This window comes from Lupinus angustifolius, unplaced genomic scaffold (assembly GCF_001865875.1).
Source record: "Lupinus angustifolius cultivar Tanjil unplaced genomic scaffold, LupAngTanjil_v1.0 Scaffold_16_45, whole genome shotgun sequence".
Taxonomy (NCBI): domain Eukaryota; kingdom Viridiplantae; phylum Streptophyta; class Magnoliopsida; order Fabales; family Fabaceae; genus Lupinus; species Lupinus angustifolius.
In genome coordinates this window covers 2,201-25,281 of record NW_017718895.1, presented here as the reverse complement: position 1 = coordinate 25,281, position 23,081 = coordinate 2,201, and the positions used below count along the sequence as shown (strand labels likewise).

General features: G+C 35.4%; 2 protein-coding genes across 3 annotated transcripts; one reads left to right on the top strand and one right to left on the bottom strand.

The window, feature by feature from the left end:
* Window positions 1-1,555: 1,555 nt before the first annotated feature.
* LOC109337971 lies at window positions 1,556-8,763 on the top strand. Of its 2 annotated transcripts, XM_019575090.1 has the most exons (11): window positions 1,557-2,034; window positions 3,472-3,558; window positions 3,702-4,202; window positions 4,332-4,609; window positions 5,234-5,322; window positions 5,426-5,529; window positions 5,613-5,712; window positions 5,977-6,052; window positions 6,157-6,271; window positions 6,445-6,976; window positions 8,041-8,763. In XM_019575090.1, the coding sequence occupies exons 1-11, from the start codon at window positions 1,752-1,754 to the stop codon at window positions 8,531-8,533; spliced, it is 2,658 nt and encodes an 885-aa protein (XP_019430635.1). In that variant the 5' UTR covers window positions 1,557-1,751; the 3' UTR covers window positions 8,534-8,763. The 2 variants fall into 2 exon arrangements, with proteins under 2 accessions (XP_019430634.1, XP_019430635.1); XM_019575089.1 differs by having other exon boundaries at window positions 1,556-2,034; window positions 3,702-4,609.
* A 7,178-nt stretch (window positions 8,764-15,941) lies between these two features.
* On the bottom strand, window positions 15,942-17,863 carry LOC109337972 (60S ribosomal protein L36-3-like). Its single transcript, XM_019575091.1, has 4 exons — window positions 17,762-17,863; window positions 17,544-17,667; window positions 16,235-16,434; window positions 15,942-16,154 (listed from the first exon to the last, which is right to left on the bottom strand). Exons 2-4 carry the CDS (start codon window positions 17,643-17,645, stop codon window positions 16,121-16,123), a joined length of 336 nt encoding a protein of 111 aa, XP_019430636.1. The 5' UTR covers window positions 17,646-17,667; window positions 17,762-17,863; the 3' UTR covers window positions 15,942-16,120.
* Between the last annotated feature and the right edge of the window lie 5,218 nt (window positions 17,864-23,081).

The following is a 23,081-nucleotide window of genomic DNA, read 5'->3' as shown; positions in this document are numbered from 1 at the left end:
ATACAAATCAATGTATCTTTATTATTTTTTATTACAAAATGTATCAACAACTTTAAAGAAATATTGTTTAAATCGCTCTTATAATATAGTGTAACGAACCAAAAATAATAAAGAGATATTGACTCATATATTATTTGGACTTGTCTCCACAATATATCGTGCTTTGTTTAACTTAATTGCATTTATCACATTTTTTGTTTAAAAGATTACACTTATTTCTTATGTAGGGGTGATCAATGTAATGAAAGTATAGTATAAAAATTAGGGGAGGTTTGTGTAGGTGTAAAAGAGTGAAAGGTAGTTTGTATAATTTTACTAAAACTCAGGGAATATCAATGTAATTTACTCATATATTTATGTTTCTGGTGTTATCATTTAAGATTAAATTTTAATTAAAATTAATATTTTTAATATATTGTCAATATTTAATTGGTTTTCTGTGCACATATATTCATCCAAATTTTTCTCTAAAATCAATGTGCATGTTCTTTGATGCCTAAACTTTGTGTATCTCTCCAAATAAAAGGTCATTCATTAATGTACATTATGAGTGTCTTATCTTTAATATATAAAAAATGGTGAGATGGATCTACCTATTTGTAAAACACACTCATATCTAGACAAAAGTTCACTTAAGTTAAGAAGTTGTTTAAATCAATACAGTATTATTGCTAAACACAATTCGAACCCCTTCTATTATTAACATTGTCTATATCACTAAGCTTAATGCATTAGTGATGGTCAAGTATCTAGAAATTCAACATGCCCTAGGTGTTGATCAAGTTGTAGATGTTATGACAAAATCTCTTATTGAGAAGCAGATTTCAAGATATGAAGTATAAGCTCAAGATGCTTGATAGATTAGTCATCAATCAGCCACCTTAAGCTTAAGGGATGATAAGGGATTACCCTTAATCACCCAACGTTGGAAGAATGCACCACTCAGAAAACTCCTGGTTCACAAACACATGGGGATCCAAAGAGGGTTTTAATTCATGAGCAGATGCATAATCCAACTCATGCAACCATCCAATCAACCCATGGTTAAAGAATAGGTGCGACCTAAACATAACATAATTCAGGAATATATGAAGAAGGGACTAGCCATATTCCTTTTGAATGATTGTATCACTTATAAACAAGTGTCTGATTAATTATAAATAGGAAATAAAATTGACAACATGCTATTTCTACTTTAAAGCAAATCTTTTTAAAATTTGATAGGTTAAAACTTAGATTTAATATGTATATGCTTATGTTTAACGGTTTTTTACACTATTAATACATTATCAACTATTCATATATTAATTATCAATAACTCACAAATAAAGGTATAAAAGTAATATTAATCTATGATAAATGGTGTACATGAGTGTAAATAACTTTATATCAACAATACATAGACATTAAAATCTTAAAACGTTAGCTCCTCTCATTATTTTTGTGACCTTGTCTTGTGTTGTCGCTGGCTCTTCATTCATGTATTATTTCTTTATGTATTTTCCATGTATGGACATTGACAAATTGTCACAAGCTCAAAATTAAATATTGAAATAATTGAAGATATAGAAATGTCAACTTAGGAGAAGTGAAGGGAAAAAAAGGAAACTATAGGCTCAGCACCTAACATTCAACATTTTCTGTTACAATACACAATCAAATATCACACATTGTCTCCTCCTTCTTCTTCTTCTTTTATCCATTCCACTCTCTTCTTCTTATACATTCTTCTGCAAAGGTTGAAACTTTTCATGGCTTCAATCACACCCACTTGCTCCCCAACTTCTCTACAGCTTCGATTCGCTTTCAATGCCCCCAATTTCAAGAAATTTCCAACGACACTCACTCTTCACTCGAGGATTCCATGTTTCAATCATCGCTTTCGCCTTATCTGCAACGTGTCTGAAAGGGTTCCCGGTGAGGCATCGTGGGTCGGGTCAGATTCAGAACCGGACGGGTTCTCGGGTTGGAACGGTTCAGAGGGTGGGGAACAGTCGAATAATAATAAGTCCCATAAGAAGGAACCGTATGGAGGTGAGTGCAGTTCTTCAAATTATAGTTCTTGTTGGAAAATTGTGAAAATTTTATTGAATTGTTTATATTATTATTATTATTATTAATTTTCTGGATAGAAATTATGTTTTTAATGTTTGCAAGTTGTTTGTTTGAGGGGAAGGAATGAAAACGGAAAGTGTGAGAGCATTTCCCTCCAAAAACCTACTTGCAAATAGACCATGGAAGTCTTATCTATCTTCTAGTTGAGTCTTTTAAGGAAGGGAAAGGAAAGGTTGAGAGCCATCTCGGGAAGGGAAAGGCATGAGAGTCATGAATACACTTGTGACGTGAATCTCAAGTCTTCCCTTCCCATTTCTTTTCTTCCAAAAACAAACTCATGAAGATACTCCGTTAGGGTCTGTGTGCAAATTGATTTTTAGACGGGAAAATGAAGGCTTAAGAGTCATCTTAAAAGTGTATTTCAAAACTTTCAAGCCTTCTTCCTTCTCTTGTCCTCCAAAAACCAAATCGCAAACAAACCCTTAGGTATCCCAAGTTTGCTTAACTGGTAAGAGCTGGGTTATGTGAGAGATGTGTGGTTCAATGCCACCAATGCTAAAAAACCCTTCAATTTATTCCTTCAAGTATAGAACCACTTTTCCTAAAGAGATAGTATCACTGGTTAGGTCCTTGAAAAAATGAAGTCCTTGGTTTAAAACATCACAACATCGGTCTTTATGAGGACCTCAGTCAGTTATTATGTCTAACTCCTTCAATTTGTAGCGTTTTACATCTCTTGAGGACTTATTTGTGACACGAGACTTTGAAGAACCTAACTGGTGACACTTTTATATTTACTCTGATTAAATTTGGGGAAGTTACACTTGACCCACCCTGAGATCTAGCTTAATTACAGTGAGTACTCCTCTTATTCAAAAGCGGTAGTGTAAATGTGTAATTTCAATCACCACAAGTAAGTGAAACAGTAACTGAATCTTAAGAGAGATGAGTATAGCTTTTGAAACAAGAGGGTGCTGAGTAAAATTAAGTCAAACCTTACAGAGGTTAGTGTTGCTTTCCCTTTAAGTTTCTCTGTAAATGCAAAAAAAATGTTGAGGAATAACTGAAGTATCCGAATTGTTGTGCTGAGTTGAAGGGAGTTTTTTAATTAATTTATTTATTTTTAAACAATTTTGATTATATTCTTATGGTAGCTATTGCCCTCATAAGTTCGTTACTTGATGTGCTTCTTGCTACATATGAAAATGTTTACTTGGTCCTTTCATTGTTTAAAAGGATAGTTTTCATTGGTGACTCTAAACTTGATTTTGATTCCATTATTGGATTGCATATTATCAGTATTAACATTTAACAATCATGGCTGGGAATTTGAGGTACAGAACAAACTGTTGTTTTTCTTTTGGTGCTAGCAATTCCACATTACTTAATAACACTTTTGAAGTAGCTTGCTTTCAGGAGTTGTGGGAGTAGGAGTAGCTGGAGTCCTTCTTCTTTCAGGCATTGCCTTTGCTGCCTTTTCTCTTAGCAAACGTACCGGTTCCAGTGAGTTATCTTTTTTATCTTTTTTTATATGGGTCATTTTTCCGTAACTTGGATTTCCTGTCTTTGGATGAACTAATATACCTTTTGCATGCTTAACTTACTAATTTCTTTGTTGGAATCGGAATGTATGCGACTGAATACAGGATCTGAGCAACAACTGAAGCCTTTGACTGCACAACAAGACGTACTTTTATCATCTGATGACCATAATGATGGCAACACAGAACATGCAAATGCTGGCAACAAGGTGGAGCAAGCAAATGATAACAAGGAAGGTCAGATAGATACATCCAATGACCATTCCTCTCCTGAGCTTGATAATATTCACGGAGACTATAGAATTGTTGATGATTCTGATGATACTAAAAACACTTCCAATGGTATTCATGGTGCCACTGAACATATATCTGTACTAGAGGACATACAACATCACTCAGCTCTTGATGACAAGTTAGTTGAAGTTGAGGAGATCCCATTCAATGTTGAACAAGGAAACATACCAAACGATGATGCTAGGTCAACACACCGTAGTGCTGAGCAGCAGGATGAAACAACCAGTTCAAGTGGCAGTAAAATTTCTGATATTTCCAATACTTCTAGTTCTACTGCTGATAATGAGACTGAAATCGGCAGGGTTTCAGTAAATCCTGATTCAAGTAACACAATCTCTGATCCTGAGTTCTATCCTCAAGATGATCAAAAGAATTTTCTATCAGCTTCATCCCAAGAAAGCCCCAATGTGAACAAAATGCCACAGGTCTCAGCTGTGGGAAATAAGGTGTACTTTGAAGAGCAGAGAGTTCCTAGAAATGACCTGTTTAGAGAATCATCAACCGATACTTTGACAGACAGGCAGATTGCAAGTGATAATAATGAGGTTAATGAAAGTATACCCGAATCTCCAAATTCTGGACCATTTTTCTCTGTTCCTGGTATTCCTGCTCCATCAGTAGTTTCTGCAGCTGTAAAGGTGCTTCCTGGAAATGTTTTGGTTTCAGCAGCTGTTGATCAGGTTCAGGGGCAAGCACTAGCTGCATTGCAAGTTTTGAAGGTAATTATTTGTTTTCATTCACATTTTCAGGGCAAAAATAATGATGTGTGCCTTTATAGTTCAATTTGGTTTTTTCATTTATTTATCATTGCTTGTTTTTAATTACACAACACCAAAGTATAATCAAAAGAGCACTCTTCAGTCACATTTAATATTACTTCTTTTATTGTAAAAATGATATAATCAAAAGAATAATAAAACAATTCTAACCCAAGTTTTCAATGAATCTTCTTAGTACAAAAGATATGCAAAATTCAAGATCCCCAAATTTACCATTAGCGTATTGCATTAGACATGCCTGCATTGGCTCATCATGATGTTACTAACTAATACTTTATCTTACTGTCAAAATTTGCTGGAACTTTTGAAAAAAACTAGAAAGCAACAGAAATTGATAATCTCTCATATCATTATGCATGCTTTCATGAAAGGATGTTTGGTTAGGCATTATTTTTGCAAAGCAAGATGAATGTAATTAAAGAATTACTGAAAGATGCGCATGGAAGCATATTCTTCATAAAAATGTCCCTGATTTTGTTTAGATATTTATTAATTCATGTTAGTGATCATTTAGAAAAAGTTAATGTTATTTGCTACTTCACTTTAAAAAAATTAAATCCCTAGGTAATTGAGCCTGATGCTCAACCTGGTGATTTATGCACACGTCGTGAATATGCTCGCTGGTTGGTGTCTGCTAGCAGTGCTCTGTCAAGGTAGTAGTTTGTATTTTTCTTTAGTCAGAAAATGTAAACAATGTTAACCATCAGGTCCCCTAGTAATATATTGCCTTATACATGCCTTTCTGGTTATTTTTAGGAATACAATTTCAAAAGTCTATCCTGCCATGTATATAGACAATGTTACCGAGCTTGCATTTGATGATGTCACCCCTGAGGACCCCGATTTTTGTTCTATTCAAGGTCAGAATGGAACACTAATCTTTTTGTAACAATACAATCTGTCAGTGTAAGCACATTATGTCTACAGAGTATTAATGTTTCAGGCTTGGCAGAAGCTGGGCTTATTGAAAGCAAGCTCTCAAGAGGTGATATACAGTTTTCTGCAGATGAAGACAATAGCCCATTTTACTTCTCACCTGAAAGGTATGGCTCTACTGAATTTGCATACAAAAATCAAGATTTGGGGTCACCTTGTTATTTCTCTGTGGCAATGAGGTTTTCATTCAAAAGTTAAATTTGTTGCAGTTTTTTATGTTCTGTTATTTTTAATTGAGTTTTCATATTCCATCTCATTTTTTCATAAATAATAGTCCATTGTAAATGCCTTGTGTTTGAGATGTTCTTGTAAGTTTGTATGGCATAGGCTACAATTGTGATCTCCCTTCTCTACTATATTCATCTCTGCAGCCCTTTATCACGTCAGGATCTTGTCAGTTGGAAAATGGCCATAGAGAATAGACAGCTTCCTGAAGCTGATAGAAAGGTTGCTTAACTTGTTGCTTTATCTGATATGTTTAAGCTATCCTCCTAATTCCAGTAACATTGAACTGATATTTGTCTTCATCAAATCCAATGACTGATGTGCAGAAGCTGTACCGACTTTCTGGTTTTATCGACACTGATAGGATACACCCTAATGCATGCCCTGCACTAGTAGCTGACCTATCTGCTGGGGAGCAGGGAATAATAGCTCTTGCATTTGGTAAGTTGTACTATCCTTTTTAAATCTTCTAAAATGTTAAATCAGATGCTTGATTCGCCATTTCTGTTTTTTTCTTTGCCTATTTTTCCTTATTTTCTATCTGTTATTGCTTATCTGCTTTTGGTTTTCAGTTTTCACTCATTCTTCTTATTTTGGGGTGGGGTATATTCAAGGTTATACAAGATTGTTCCAGCCAGATAAACCGGTAACAAAAGCCCAAGCAGCTATTGCCCTTGCGACAGGAGATGCTTCTGACATAGTTAGTGAAGAGCTTGAACGCATTGAAGCAGAATCTGTGGCTGAAAATGCTGTTGCTGCACATAGTGCTTTAGTAGCACAAGTTGAGAAGGATATCAATGCTAGTTTTGAGCGGGAGCTTTTAATCGAGAGGGAAAAAATCAATTCTGTTGAGAGAATGGCTGAAGAGGCAAGACTCGAGTTGGAAAGACAGAAGGCTGAAAGAGAAGAAGAAAATATTTCTTTGATAAAGGAACGTGCTGCTATTGAATCAGAAATGGAGGTGTTTTCAAGGTTAAAGCATGAGGTCGTGGATCAATTACAGAGCCTTATGAATGACAAGGTAGCAATATCTTATGAAAAAGAGAGGATTATCAAGCTTCAAGAGCAAGCTGAAGTTGAAAACAAAGAGATTAGCCGATTGCAGTATGAGCTAGAGGTTGAAAGAAAGGCCTTGTCCATGGCCAGGTAAAATCATGAAATTTTGTTCAAGTGTTTAACTAAATTATGTTTGATCAGGTGGTTTCGTAAGAATGGTGAAACCAAAGATGATGCAGGAAGCAGTGGCAAATAATTTTTTCTTTACTTTTTGCCTTGGGATGGGATTGAATTAATCAGTTACTCTACATTGAAGGGACCTAAATTCCTCTTACTAAAATTAAAGTGAAATGTGATAGGTTCTAATATGTCATTTCTGAAAAATAAGAAGATCAAGGCAATGAGCTAATAGCTCACATAGCAGCAACCATGGTCTTTAGACTCTATGAAATGCTTGGTCCATTAGTGGTGTACTTGAAGGGGACATGTTGTTTATCTGAATTACTCAAGTGATTTGTATGCATTCAGCCTTTTCTATTTAATAATAGAAGAGTCCATACACGAATGTATTAATTTTCGGGAAATAAAATCAGAAACAGAAATGCATGAGTGAATGTTATGTTGGATAAGTAAACACACTAGACAAGATAATTAAGAATGAATGCATTAGGGAGTTGGGGTAGCTCCTCTTGTAAAAAAGATGGTAGAATCACATCTTAGGTGGTTTGAGCATGTGCAAAGGAAACTATTAGAACTTAGGAGCCCTAGTAACGATAGCAGATCAAATAAAGGTTAGTCTAGCTTCTAGAGACAGGGGGGAGCTAAGAAAAACCATAGATCATTTTTGATAGAGCATTATTACGTCACTCGATCCATGTAACCATCACCACTTAATGAGACTAAGGCTTGATTGTTGTTGTATGCCTTTAGTGCAACTGCTATTGCCTTATATCAAAGTGTCAGCAGGTTCCCAGTTGACAAGTTAGTTGTAGCATGCATTATGATATATTCAAATCTAGAAGTTAATGCTGACATTACAGCTTGTTGAAACTATAGGGTTAGATATGGAAGGAAAAAATGAACGATCAAAATAATAAATTGTATAGATAATAAATTGTTGTAGTGTTGCCCAGTCTTAACATTATATAACTTAGCATTATTGCAACCTGATTAATTTGGTTTGAAATATATGTATGCTGTATTCTGGAACTCAGGGCTTGGGCAGAGGATGAAGCCAGACGAGTAAGAGAACAAGCAAAAGCCTTAGAGGAGGCCAGAGATCGTTGGGAGAGGCATGGAATCAAAGTTGTAGTTGATGACGACCTACGCAAGGAGGCCTCTGCTGAAGTTACATGGCTTAATGCTGGAGAACAGTTCTCAATTCAAGGAACAGTTCACAGGGCCGAGACCGTATTGGACAAACTCAAAAAGATGTCAACAGAAATCAGAGGAAAGTCTAGGAATACGATCGACAAGATCGTCCACACGATTTCCATATTCATATCAAACTTGAGGGAATGGGCATTCAAATCTGGAAAACAAGCTGAAGAGTTAAAAGATGCTGCCATCTCAAAGGCAGGTAAGTCAGCCCATGAGTTACAGCAAAGTGCTTTTGAAATTGGTTTTGCTATCAAAGAAGGTGCGAAGCGAGTTGCAGGTGATTGTAGAGAAGGAGTTGAGAAACTTGCACAGAAGTTGAAGACCTGATTCTCTCCCTCTTGCACCTGCAACAGTTTTTTCCCCAAGTTCATTGACTGTTGAGTTGATTGGCCAGAATTGGATGTTACTTTGATTTTGTTTTACACCCCCAAGTTTATTCATTTACATCATGGCATGTTTGTATAATTGAAACTACTAGGAATTGTAGTTGATGAATAAGCAGTTGTATTTGGACTTGTTGCCTGTTTCTGACACATGTCTACAGCTTATATGGATTATGTAATGATAAAGTAAATAACCAAAAGGACACGTCTTTATATAATCAACCTGGATTCTTTTTTACTCTGAAGCAAGCTGAGCACAAGTTGTCAGGATTTTGCCCACTCACCTGCTCTTTAGTAAGTATCTGTCATATTTCATGTTCCTTGTTTGTCTTATTCTTCATATATATCTTGTTCCTTGTTTGTCTTATTCTTCGTATATCTCATGTTCCTAGTAGGGGTGTGTTGGAAATTCACAGAAGTAAAACAGCAAAATAATACCAACAACAGCAACAGATAGTAGGAGAATGAGAATTAGAAAACAGAAGCAGAAAAAGTATAAGATGAATGGTAAACTGTTTGTATATATTTATATGGAATGAGAGCTGTTTACACTTATGAAAGCAAGGTAAATATTGATAGAATCATCTATCAATCCATAGAGACATTTCTCTATTTCTCCCTCTATAACAGAATACTTAGATGATTTTCTCCCCCCTCTGCTTAAGGTAATATAACAGAATTTGCACCCCCTTTTGCTAGCTCGGCCTTTTTGCCACGTCTTCTTTCATAAACCCTCCAAATCTTGGGTTTCTTACCAACCTCAAGGCCCACATCTTCACTCATGCTTCTATCAATTGCTCCCTTCTGAAAATCAGCCTTGTCCTCAAGGCTAAAATCTGGAAATTGACCTTGTAAGACAACATTATCCTCCCAAGTCACATCCTCAAACGATTTGTTCTTCCATTGAATGAGGCTTTGAGGAATTGAAACGCCCTCATGTATAACCCATCGTGTCCCAATAACCTTCTCGGGATACACATCATTACTTGGATCAACATCCAACTCTATAGGAAGATCACCATGTACCTGATAATCACCAATGACCTTCTTAAGAAGAGAGACATGGAAAACAGGGTGTATCTTCGAATGATCTGGTAAGTTCAACTTATAGGCGACCTCTTCGCGCTTTGCCAGGATCTGAAATGGGCCATAAAACCTGGCGGCTAGCTTTTGGTTGATGCGTCTCATCACGGACTGTTGCCGGTGAGGCCGTAATTTCAAAAAAACCCAATCTCCCACCTCAAACTGCACATTACGTTGTTTCTTATCGGCATACTTGGTCATTTGTTGTTGAGTCCGTAGCAAATGCACTTTTAATTGGCCCAACGCTTCATCACGTTCACCTAATTCCGAAGCCACTGCTGCCACTTTGGTTTCATTGCTTAAGAACAGTAGAATAGTAGGTGGAGGCCTACCATACACCACTTCAAAAGGAGTCTTGCCAATAGAAACATGAAATGTGGTATTATATCAAAATTCTGCCCACGGAATCCAATGTGACCAAGTCTTGGGTTGATCCGAAGCAAAACAACGAAGATAGCCTTCCAAACACCTGTTAATCACTTCCGTTTGACCATCTGTCTCAGGATGATAAGCAGAACTTATCTTCAACTGTGTGCCCTGCATCTTGAAGAGTTCCATCTAGAAATGGCTAACAAATAAAGGATCTCTATCACTGATCAATGTCATAGGAATGCCGTGTAGCCTCACTATTTCCTTGGCAAATAATTTCGCCACCATTTTTGCTGTATATGGATGTTTCAACAATAAGAAATGACTGTATTTTGAGAGTCTATCCACCACTACCAACACTGCATCAAACCCCTTAGATTTCGGAAGACCTGTAATAAAGTCTAAGGAAATATCCTCCCATTTGGCATTATGGATCGGAAGAGGTTGAAGTAACCCACCAGGAGTAGTAGCCGCATATTTTTGTCTTTGGCAAATATTGCACGCTCGTACATAATCACGAATCACCCTTTGCATCCCGGGCCAATACAGATTTGCAGCAATCCTCTTATAAGTTCGAAGAAAACCCGAATGGCCCCCCCATAGGTATGGCATGAAACTCTTTCAAAAGCAACGGAATAACGGAAGATTTAGGAGATATGACCAAACGTCCTTGATAGAACAAGGTACCTTGTTGAACCGTGTATCCCTTTTTCACCAACGGGTCAACTTTCAGCTCCTCTATTAAGTTTTGTATGGCAGCATCACTTCAGACTTCTTCTAACAATTTTGCTGTATCAATCCAAGTGGGATAAGAGACCATAGCCGCCAATTCTACCTCATCATAACACCTGGACAACGCATCAGCAGCTTTATTCTCTGGCCCTGCCCTAGTTTATATTTGACCTCAAACTGGTATCCCAAAAGCTTTGCCAATCAACACCGTTGATCTGGTGAAGAAACTCGTTGTTGCAGAAAATATTTAAGACTTTTGTGATCTGTGTAAACCACAAAAGATCTGTCCAACAAGTAATGTCTCAAATGCTGGATAGCAAGAACTAGGGCCATCAATTCTTTCTCATACACTGACTTCGCCAAGTTACCTGCTGACAATGCTTTGCTGAAGTAAGCAATGGGTCTCTTTTGTTGCATCAGTACATCACCCAGACCACTCCCTGCTGCATCACACTCCACCTCAAACGGCAATGTAAAATCCGGTAACAGTAAAACAGGGGCAGTCGTCATCAAAGTCTTCAACATGTTGAAGGCTTGCACGATAGAAGAACCTCATACAAAATTGTTCTTCTTTGTCAGCTCGATGAGAGGTTTGACAATTTTCCCATAGTCACGAATGAACTTTCTATAGTACCCCGTGAGACCGAGAAATCCATGAACTCCCTTTACTGTCTTGGGTTCTGGCCATTCACCTTTTCTGAATCCACAGCTACTCCACTACCAAAAATCACGTGACCCAGATAATCAACACTTTTGCACCCAAATTTACATTTAGCTTTGTTAGCGATAAAACAATGTTCCTGTAACACTCTCAATACTTGGCTTAAGTGGTCCACATGCTCCTCTTCGTTCTTGCTGTAAACTAGGATGTCATCAAAAAACACCAATACGAAACTCCGGAGGAATGGTCTAAACACACCATTCATAGTGGCCTGGAAGGTAGCCGGGGCATTCATCAACCCAAATGGCATGACCAAGTATTCATAATGCCCATTATGTGTACGAAAAGCTGTCTTATGTATGTCCGCCTGATGAACACGAATCTGATGATATCCTGATCGCAAGTCAATCTTAGAAAAAATAGTTGACCCAAACAATTCATCCAATAATTCATCCACAACCGGAATAGGGTACTTATCTGGAATAGTGGCTTTGTTCAGAGCCCTATAATCAACACACATACGTCAAGAGCCATCCTTCTTTTAACTAAAATCATCGGGCTAGAGAAAGCACTCATGCTTGGTCGAATAACCCCTACATCTAGTAACTCCTGAACCTGTTTTTTGATCTCATCCTTCTGGTGATGTGGATATCTATACGGTCTAACATTGACTAGACTTGTGCCTGCTACAAGCTGAATGTGATGCACTTGTTCTCTATCTGGAGGCAAACTAATGTATTCATGAAATATTGTGGGAAATTGTTGCAACAGCCAAGTGACCCCTGTTTGTTCACCGCACTCGTCTTCACCAACAAACCTACTGCTGTCCAGCTTCCTTGGTGCCCACCACCAATCCTTGTTAATTGCGCCCCCTTCAAGGAATGAATTCAAAAACCCATGCTTCTCGGTGTGACTATCTTCACTCTGCAATTTCACTAATTTACCCTCATACCAAAACTGCATGGTGAGATTTTTCCAATCCATCACTACTTTCCCCAATGTACTCAGCCATGCAACCCCAAAACCACATCCAATCCACCTAACTCTAACACTAATGCCTCGACTTCAAATATTTGATGTCCCAATCTAATTCAGAGTCCTTTGCATATTCCCTTAGAGAGAATTTTATGGCCATCCCCAAGCTTGATGTTCTTAACTGTCATTGGAGTAATTTGAAGCCCTAATGTTGTAGTGATTGCGGGAGAAATAAAATTGTGACTAGCCCCACTGTCAATAAGCACCATCACGTCGATTCCTGCAAGTTGGCCTTCGAGTTTCATAGTGTGGCATTCACCCATACTCCCCATCACACCCATTACTTTGCATTCTGCCTCAATCTCTTCGTCTTCATCGATAACACTGGTTTCAATGGCGATAATCTCCCCATCATCCTCCCCACTTTCTCCCTCACCTAAGATGAGTAACCGAAGAGAACGTTCAGGGCATTTGTGTTGTGTTGGGTGGTACTTACCTCCACATTTTAAACAAAGTCCTTTTGTCCTTCTCTCCATCACTTCTTCATAAGAGAGGCTCTTGGTGCCCTTCCATCAATCCATGGCAAAATTCCAACGGTCTGTCTCACCCTTCCTTGTCGTCGACGTGATCGAATGAGAAGAAGAATGAGTCGGGTTCGTGGAACCCATTATGGAAGAAATCGGGTTGCTCCAACCCGATTGGGAGAAACGGGTTTTCTGGGTTTGAGCCACTCCTCCATTCTTGTTAAACAAATTGGGCCCATTCCATTCATTTTGGCCCACAAATTACTTTTTGCGCAGGCCCCTCTCCTCTTCATCATCTTCCTCCCTCAACTCATCCTCTATGTCTTTTGCCATCCGCATCATTTCATTCTGTTTTTGGGATTTAACGTACGAATCCTCCTTCGAATCTGGGGTTTTAGCCCACTCATAAAGTATCCCAAATATTGTTCCTCAGGTAAACGTCCCACCTGAGAAGATAACAGTTCAAACGCCTCTACAAATTCTTCAACACTTCCCGATTGACGAAGAGTTGAAAGTTCTTCGAAAGGATTTTCTAACCGCCTCCCTCCATATCGAGCAATGAGGGCTTTCTTCAACTTCTCCCACGAAAGGGTATCCTCAATTTCTAGCAGCAAGTTAAACCAATGAATTGTGGATCCTTCCATACTCACCCTTGCCAATTTCAAACGCATTTCCTCCGGTGTATTTTGCACATCAAAATAGATCTTCGCACGAGTAATCCACGCTACAGGGTCCTCTCCTTCGAATGCTGGTAATTTCACTTTCTTCCCTGAAAGCCGCGATTCACCGCTCGTCGTATCGCCGAAAGAATTTTCAGCCTCAACTTCGCGATTTCTCTGACCCATTTGCTGACTCAACTCAGCAAGAACCAAACTATGAGTTTGCATTTGAGCTACCAAGGTTTGTAGAGTAGTTCGCACGTCCCCCATTTGCTCCTCTAACGCCTCAACCCTATCTGACATCTTCGGTGGCATCTATTGTGTTCCCTTCCGCCTTCGTCTTCGATTCGGCAGGTCGGACCAATTGTTGGAAATTCACAGAAGTAAAACAGCAAAATAATACCAACAACATCAACAGATAGTAGCAGAATGAGAATTAGAAAACAGAAGCAGAAAAAGTATAAGATGAATGGTAAACTGTTTGTATATATTTCTATGGAATGAGAGCCATTTACACTTATGAAAGCAAAGTAAATATTGATAGAATCATCTATCAATCCATAGAGACATTTCTCTATTTCTCCCTCTATAATAGAATACTCAGATGATTTTCTCTCCCCTCTGCTTAAGGTAATATAACAGAATTTGCACCCCTTTTGCTAGCTCAGCCTTTTTGCCACGTCTTCTTTCATAAACCCTCCAAATCTTGGGTTTCTTACCAACCTCAAGGCCCACATCTTCACTCATGCTTCTACTAGGGTGAGCATGCAGTGGGTAAGGCTTGTCCCTTACCCGACCCTAAATATTGATTGGTCATTTTTTAAAACTGGACTTGACCTGACCCTAGACCCGAAGCTAACCCGACCCTAAATGTCAAATGAAACCACATTTGAATCCGGATCTGACTCTAGACCCATTTAAATATAATGCATATCTCTTTTAAATAAAGTTTTCTCAATATTATTTATTATTCTGTATATATAATGACATGGAAAGATATAATTAACGACATTTTTAACCAAGAGATGTCATTACTCTATATATAAACATAATTGAATAAAAACACATAATTATGATGAGTGAATAACCATGTGATGAGTCCAAGCTGTGTCATACTTATCTCTACCTGACCCTAAATATTGACTGAGTCTAATTTTTAAACCTGACCCTAGACTCAATAAGGCCGGCCTTATTCGGACCTAATCATGATTGAACCAAGCTGGATGGATGGGTAAGATTGGGTCCTACTCACCCATAATTCCTTTTGTATGTCAAATAACTTCTCATAAGTTTCTTCTATTATGGAAGTATCACCAACATCTTACACATTTGTTGATAAGAATAACTTGTAACTTTCTTAACCGGAAATACAAGCAACTCTAGGAAGCCTCAAGAGTGATGACTATATATTTAGAGGGCCAAACTCTGAGTTGTTTGACTAACAAAACCAGGTTTACATCCATGGAGGTCTTTGAGATTAATAGGTGTTCACATTGTAAATTTCTAACTCCACACATCGTCCATCACTATTCATATGTAGTATTACAATTATACGTGTGATTAACACATGAAAAGAGTATATGGAATATAAATTTAACAAAAGATGGATAAACTTTATTGTAGAAGTAAAAATTAGAGATAAATAGAGGTCAATCTAATTTTTAGAAGAGATAAAGAAAAATCATAGACAAAATAATTAAAAATATTTTGAAGATTAATATTTTTTAATTAAAATAATTTATAATATAAATTATTATCTATGTAACTAACTTTAAAAGTTTTGTTGTTGGTTAGTCGGACATGAGAGCACATCTTTTGTCCCATTTTTTTGTACCACTTCATATACCTTCACATCCGATTAGTTGGAAAGATTTATTTAAGTTAAAATTGTAATTATTAAATATTTTTCTGATTAATCATATCTCCTGACACATGGAGTGATACAAAAGAGTGAGATAGCAGATGTTGACAGGTCTGACAGTTATGTATGATCAGAAGATAATGTGCTGAACTGCTGATAACCTAAAAAACCTTTAAGCTATCCTGTACAAACTTCTTTGAATTTGGATGGGAGAATTGGGAAATGGAAAATACTTCTGCACGAACAGAACTTGTTATTCTGTACATCAGAAGCACATTTACATAGGATATTATCCAACAGTGTCTGATGCAGGCGTAGCCAAACACTTTTGTGTGAAGTTAATGAATGTACCCTATAAAAACTATTATAAAAATATATTGTATTCTGAAAATGCAAATAATAAAACTAATGGGCAATTGAACCTGCCATGAATGCAAACAATGCAGATGCCATGTTCGCTTCAAAAAAGGTTTTTACCTCGTTTCTAGTTAAACACAAAATAATCCAAAGGAACTTGACATAAATCTGAATCATCCGATAATCAAAACAGAAACTCTTAAAGTAAAAAGCTTACACTAAATAATTGAATCAAACAAAACTTAGACAGCTTGTCCTACAAAACATTGGTCCAACATCCAACAAGAGAAAATTGAAATGAACTACAAGCTTACTTCTTCTTGTCACCAGCTCCACCACCAGCCCTGTGCACAATTAAAAAACAACATAAGTCTATATTCAAGTAGTAATAACATCTATAAAACAAATAGTCAGAATCAGCAACCTGATCTTTCGGAGAACGCTTGACATCTCCTCTCTCTTTCTCTTTGCACGTTTGTGGGTTCCGAGCTTTCTCTTTGCAACTTTCAATGCCCTCTTATCTTTTCCAACCTTCAGCAACTCAGTTATACGCTTTTCATAAGGTGCAAAACCAGCAACTTCACGAATGAGGTTCTTTACAAAGTGCACACGCTTGCTTGTTTTCTGTAAGAGACAGCATATTTTTCTTTCAGGAATCACACATAAGACAAGCAAGCACATAAAAGCAGAACCAAAATCATGTCATCGCTTATTCTAAAATAGTCCTACATCAGTTGACCACTTCAAGAATTTCCTTCTTTTTTATAAATATATACATCATTCAGCATGCTACAGAACATTTTAGCAAAAATCGGAATACACTTTCGATGATGAAACTTTAAGTTTTATTTCTAGCTCTAAAGTACAGCATCAACAACTTAAGTAGTTGGGTTTAACATAAGAAAATGGCCAGTAAGATGAATACTTTGTTTGGTACAATCTGATTAGAAAACACATGGTTGAAGTAAAATGTTTTAAAAAATTTGAAGCAGTTGTATTTTAGCAAATCAAATATACTCATCCATGCCCCAATTCAAAAATTACATTAATTACAAATAGAATTGATGTGATAACATTATGAAAATAAAAATGCTGAATATAAAAGATGAGCACACCCCCTTCCACTTTTGCTCATCATGGTTTTATGTTTTTCTCTCATTTAATTAATGTAACGTATTAAATCAGAGTTACAGACCCTACAAAGTGGGACAAAGGCTTGGTTGTGGTTGGTCATTGTTGTATTACATTAGAGCTTGTGAGAACTGTATATATTTTTTCTTCTATGATTATAAACAAGCTGGTTTGACTTGGAAACAAAAAGACTGCAAATAGCGGCTTAAACATCAATCTCCTAACAGATAGAGCGTCAAATCTTTTATGCTGAAGTAATTGCATTATATAATGGTCAATGTTTTAAATCTGGTTCCTTCTAGTGACACAGATATGTCAAGGTTGTGGGAGTGGCCAAAACTGTATCACGACCACGGTGTATTGTATTGACTGCAAATGCCATCAATTGTCCAAAACATGAAGGTTTTCAAAGTTTCCAAAAACACTACCGAAACCAATATTTAAAACCTTGATAATGGCACTACTTGATCTCTTGATAAAAATTCCAAAATCCTAAAATAAACTATACAATATAATAAATCAACAAGAGACATACATCTAAGCACACAGCAAGAGGCATTAAAATTGTATAATTTAATGAATCAAATTAAAAAGTTACTTACCCCCTTACGATCAGAGGGGCGAGGAGGAAGCTCTCTCTTGGTAACAACGTGACCCTTGTTCAATCCAACGAATAAACCCGTACTTGGCTGCTTCGGAGCCATCTTCGCCGTTCAAACAAATAATCTAATTCAGACAAGAGAAACGTATAATTAGTTGAATCTACTATAACAGTTACCAAAATGGTGAGAAAATGAATGAAAAAATAGGATTTGGTTACCTGCAAAAGAAGAATTAGGGTTTGTTCATGTTTTCTGAGCGCCTTTTATTATAGACAACGGAAAATGATTGAAGCTTCAGTCGGGTCGAGTTACGGATCTAGTCTTGGTTTTGTTAGAATAGGGCCCAACTACACATGTCATGATTTTTTATTTATAGGTTTATTATTTTGGGAGCACATCTTTTGTCTCACATCTTGTGTCACTTCATGTGTCATGTATCATGAGTGTCATGAGTCATGATTGACTGAAAAAAATATGTTTAAATTAAAATTTTAATTCTAAAATATTTTTTTGATTAATCACGACTCATAACACGTGGAGTGACACAATATTGCGGGATAGAAGATGTGATCTCATACTTTTGTATGCTACTTATCTATGATAAAAGAAAATTTGGATTAAGTGGGAAAAATTTACACTTGTCATTATATTATTCAACCTTTACATTTAATTAATATTTATATTGATATTAAAACCGGACCGATCAGTTTGACTAGAAAAACCAACGAATCGGACCCCTCGTCAACATGGTATGATCATTGGACCAAATGAGCAACAGAACTGGTCAAAACAGGACCAAACCGGGGAACCCGCCGAGTTGTCATAAATTGTCTGGTTCAGGAACAACCTCCACACAAAGATGTTTTTCCTGAAGTGCTATTTGCTTTGGTTATTCTTACTCAACTTTGCACAACTTTTGCAGTTCTGTTTTTTATTCTCCAAATCTACACTAACTTTCTCTCTCATCTTTTTTTCTCTTTTTTTATTTTGTTACTTTGTTGTGTGACTTTTGGGTATGGTTTATTAACCTAATCATTCACTTTTATGTTATCTATTTGGTTTAAAGATAGAATCTTGTGCATATGAGTCGTTGTGTAGCATATTGAATTTGGAACATAGCGTTTAGTTTTACTAGGTAGAGCAATGTCAGACTTTTGCATTCTCAAAGTATTATACTCCACCCATTATAACCAACCTACGTAATTTTGATGAAGACAAGGTCTTATATGGAAGCTTGAAAACTTGGACATCTCAACAAACAATATACCAAGAACTCAAGGTCAACGTCGTAGAACTTAGGATTACTTTTTATATTCTAGAGTCGTAAGATGCTTGCCTAGTATTGAGTCTTAAGTTAAGTAAAACCAAGATGGAAGTGTCTGACAAAAAGTATAAAATGGATGAGGCATAATATCTATATACATATATATAATAACTAACATTCATGCATTTGCATTAAGCATACATGGTTCTAAAATCATGTTGCATGTTCATTCATCATATATGGTGTTTACCATATACTTAGAAAAACCATTTTTAAAACAATATTAATCGGTTAACTCATTCGTTAATCGATTAAGTCATCGTGAAATCTGTTAATCGATTAAGAAAAGACGTAATCAATTAAATGGAGTTACAGAAGCTAACCTCCCAGGATTTCTGCTTATTAATCGATTAAGCTATAACTGAAAATTAGTTTTCAAGAAACACGTTAATCGATTAACTTAGCATTTAATCGATTAATATCAATTGAGATAGTTATAAATAAAATTTGTTATTTTGAAACATAATCAAATCAGGTTTTAAAATAAGCTTTTCACACTTAAAAAAAACAACGAAATAGAAATGAAAGAAAAGAAAAACAAAGATTCATTGTGCTTAAGTTTTCGAAGCTATCTTGTTGATTCTTTGAAGTTTTTCTTGCATACATTTTCAAGAGTGAAAAGAGAGAAAGTCTTTTCATTGTGCCAAATACTTTCATTCAGTTGAAATACCTTGCATAATTTCTACATCTAGTTCTTAGGGTTGTTTGTGAGATCTTCTATCAAGGGTTATAGAAAGTCGGTTTCAATGTCTATATTCGCACAATCTTGTGTGCAAAGTAACGGCAAAATTCTGTAAATTGAGGATAATTCTCATGGTATGTGGTATCATCACAAGTTGAGAGTCAGTAGTCTTCACAAGGCAGGGAGTCTTGATTCGAGTGAAAGTTTCAGCTGGGGCTAAATTGCACAAACGGTGTGGTTCCAAGTAGGCGTAGATAGAGGTCAAACTGAGCTTGGTGGCTCAATGGTTTCAAGAAAGAAGTTTCTGCTAGGATCATTGAAAGTGTGTTTGTAATTGAATTACATTTCTGATAGTGAAGAAAAATCTCTCATATCAACCGGGAGGCCTGAATGTAGTTTGCAAGTAGACCCACAAACGAACTAGGATAAAATCCTCGAGCACATTTTCTCTTTCCCTATCTCTTTACGTTTCTGTCTTTACTTGCTTTATGAGTTAATTTACATTATGTGATTAATTGCTAATTGTTGTTAATCTGTTGATAATCACGAATCAATATTAAGATAGTAAAGATCTAGATTCATCACGGGTTTTCAAAGCAAGAAAACTATTTTTCAAAGAGTAAACAACCATTATAATCGATTAACGTATTGACTATAATCGATTAATAGAATTGTCCTTAATCGATTAACCATATTGATAATCGATTAACTACAACAACTTTGTACTCTGAACAAATATAAGAAAAGTGGGATTAGTGATTCGCTACACCTATTCACACCCTCTAGGTGTATTCTTACCTTAGTGGTACCCAACAGAAAACTTTAATTAAGTTTAATAGTTTGGTATCTTTTAAAAAAAATGGGGTTTTTCACTATATCAGTACCCTCACCGATCTGATTTTAATAATATTGATTATTTACTTTTAAATATAATGAATGCTAATAATATATTGATTATATATAAATCTTTATAAAGTTGGTACATTATTTTATTTTTTTATCCCGATTCCCAAAACAGTGTTATATAACTCGACTCAGATCGGTCTAACTGACTCATTCCTACACCGAACATCTGACCGGTTTGAGTCTCTCATATATTCGGTTTAACATTAAAATCAGATTGATTTGGTTCGACTCGATCGATTTAAGCCTAATATCGTGATTCAGATGGTCGGATCGGTTGGACCACCTAAGTCAATAAAAAATATTTTTTTAAAAACAACCGAAACAACATCGTTTTAAGATTAAAAAAACTAGGACTGACAATGAACAAAACCAACTCGGTATTCGTTCGAAACTCGATTCGTTATTTAGCTCGATAAACTTAGTTCATGAAGTAAATGAGTTGAACTTAAGCTGGAAATTGAGCTCGTTAAATAAATGAGCCAAACTTGAGTTGGATATAGTTTGATTCGTTAGGTTCATGAGTTGGCTGGATATATATATATAAACTTATTTTTGTGTTTATCATGACCCATACATTATTTTTTATATTTATTGTTATTATATATATATATATATATATATATAAACAAGATTTTATATATATATATATAACTTTTTTCAAAATTTAATTAATTATTTGAGTTATTCAAATAAACCATTCGAACTGAACCGAATAGTTCGTGAACTTTAACCGAGCCGACTCAAGTTAAAATAATAACTCATATCGAACTCAAGTCGATTTTTGAGCTGAACAAATCCTTATCAAGCTGAACCGAGCTGTGCTCTAGTTCGACTCATTTCTAGCCCTAAAAAACTTTTAATTTTATTTGTAATTATATTTGTCATTTGTTAACCTATATTATAGCAAAATTTGCGTTATTTAATTAAATTTTAAACTTATGTACATTTTTCTTGCAATTAAAACACAATACGTATGTTGTTTGACGATATTTTTAACTTATTTGTGACATTTTATAGTAGTAAAATATTATTTATTGGTTATTTAATTATGGATTGTAATATTTTAAAATATAGAGTTATTAAATAATGTGAGCTATTTTTTAGAAATTTTAATGTAAACCGATTCAACTGGTTCAACCATTGACCTACTGTTCCAACCAGTAACTCGTTGACTCAACACCCTAATCGAGTTATTGACCAATCCGAGTTTAATAATACTGTCACAAAACATCCTCCCTCCATATTTATCATTAGATATTTTTATTGCACTTATTTTCCTAATATTATAAGAATTTTTAATATTATTGAGATATGGTTTATCATTAGGTGATTCTATAGAATATATAGTAATGTGCATATCACTTATCACCAACAAAACTTTTCATAGAAAGTTAGATGAATGTGATTCTTTTAATATATATCTTCTCATTCCAACCCTAATTGAACACAAAATGATTTATAGGATGCCAAATACACGACCACAACAAAGCCACCAAAAACAAACTTCCATTGGGGGTGACAATTGGATAGATTTGGATAAATACGAATTTAGATCATAATGAATGAATATGGATGTGGATCATAATCGATGGATGAAAAGTCATCCATGAATCCATATAAATCTATAAAATTACATTTCTAAACTATCTAATCCCTCCAAATCCAATGGATTCCAATCCATCCATATATCCATGTTAATGGATTTGATAGATGGATATTCAATCCATTTTTTAAAATTTGAACTAAAATATTTTTTTAATGGAAAAAATCTTTTTAAAAATTATTATTTAATAAAACATTTTTAAAAATCAATTTAAATTTTTTTAAAAAAAAAAATCTCAATATTTAAATTTATATGTGAAAGTTCTGAAATGCAACAATGTAAATGAGTCATGTATTTATGCAGTCATGTATTTTTTCTTATGCTCAATAATGACACAAAATGATATACCTATCCTCATTGAAACTTTTTGAAAGAATGATTTGATAAAAATGATAATATTGTTGAAGAATCCTTTTGTTATGAAGAAAGTAGTTTATATCACTGCTATAAAAAACGGTTCGTGTCGGCCGGTTCAACTGGTAAACGGGTGAATCGATCTTAATACCGCTACGATACAATATTTATACTGGTCATGTAATTATATTGGTAAAAACTAGTCATACTGGCCCGTTTTCAATTGAACTATACCGGTCATACTGACCGGTTTCATTTAAAATATTTTTTTAATAAAAATGACATATTTTTACCAAATATTTGTATGGAATATGGATGATCAAACACACAATTACTACATTTTTTATACATCTAAAACATGGTATGCAATATACATTTTAACAAGTGGTATAAATAAAAATAGTTATTGTTTTCTTTATTGATTTTTCAATATTAATATTAGTATAAAATATATGAATATCTAACTTCACTGGTATGTGGTTTAATAGCGAACTAATGGTTAAACCACCATATCACTATACTAGTACTCTGAGTGGTACAACATTAATAACATTGGTTTATATTTTACACGTTGGGTTTCCATAGCAAATTTGGGTCTGCATGTTGCTTTATAGGAAAATTATTTTTGATTTTATTTTTTCGGATGGATAACCTATCCATCCAAATTGA

Excerpts from the sequence above, each read along its gene's own strand:
- LOC109337971 (XM_019575089.1), top strand. The coding sequence starts at position 1,752 with ATGGCTTCAATCACACCCACTTGCTCCCCAACTTCTCTACAGCTTCGA. Across the intron at positions 4,610-5,233 it reads CTGCATTGCAAGTTTTGAAG|GTAATTGAGCCTGATGCTCA; the intron begins GTAATTATTTGT and ends TTAAATCCCTAG. Across the intron at positions 5,323-5,425 it reads GCTAGCAGTGCTCTGTCAAG|GAATACAATTTCAAAAGTCT; the intron begins GTAGTAGTTTGT and ends GGTTATTTTTAG.
- LOC109337972 (XM_019575091.1), bottom strand. The coding sequence starts at position 17,645 with ATGGCTCCGAAGCAGCCAAGTACGGGTTTATTCGTTGGATTGAACAAG. Across the intron at positions 16,435-17,543 it reads GCCCCTCTGATCGTAAGGGG|AAAACAAGCAAGCGTGTGCA; the intron begins GTAAGTAACTTT and ends TGTCTCTTACAG. Across the intron at positions 16,155-16,234 it reads AGCGTTCTCCGAAAGATCAG|GGCTGGTGGTGGAGCTGGTG; the intron begins GTTGCTGATTCT and ends AATTGTGCACAG.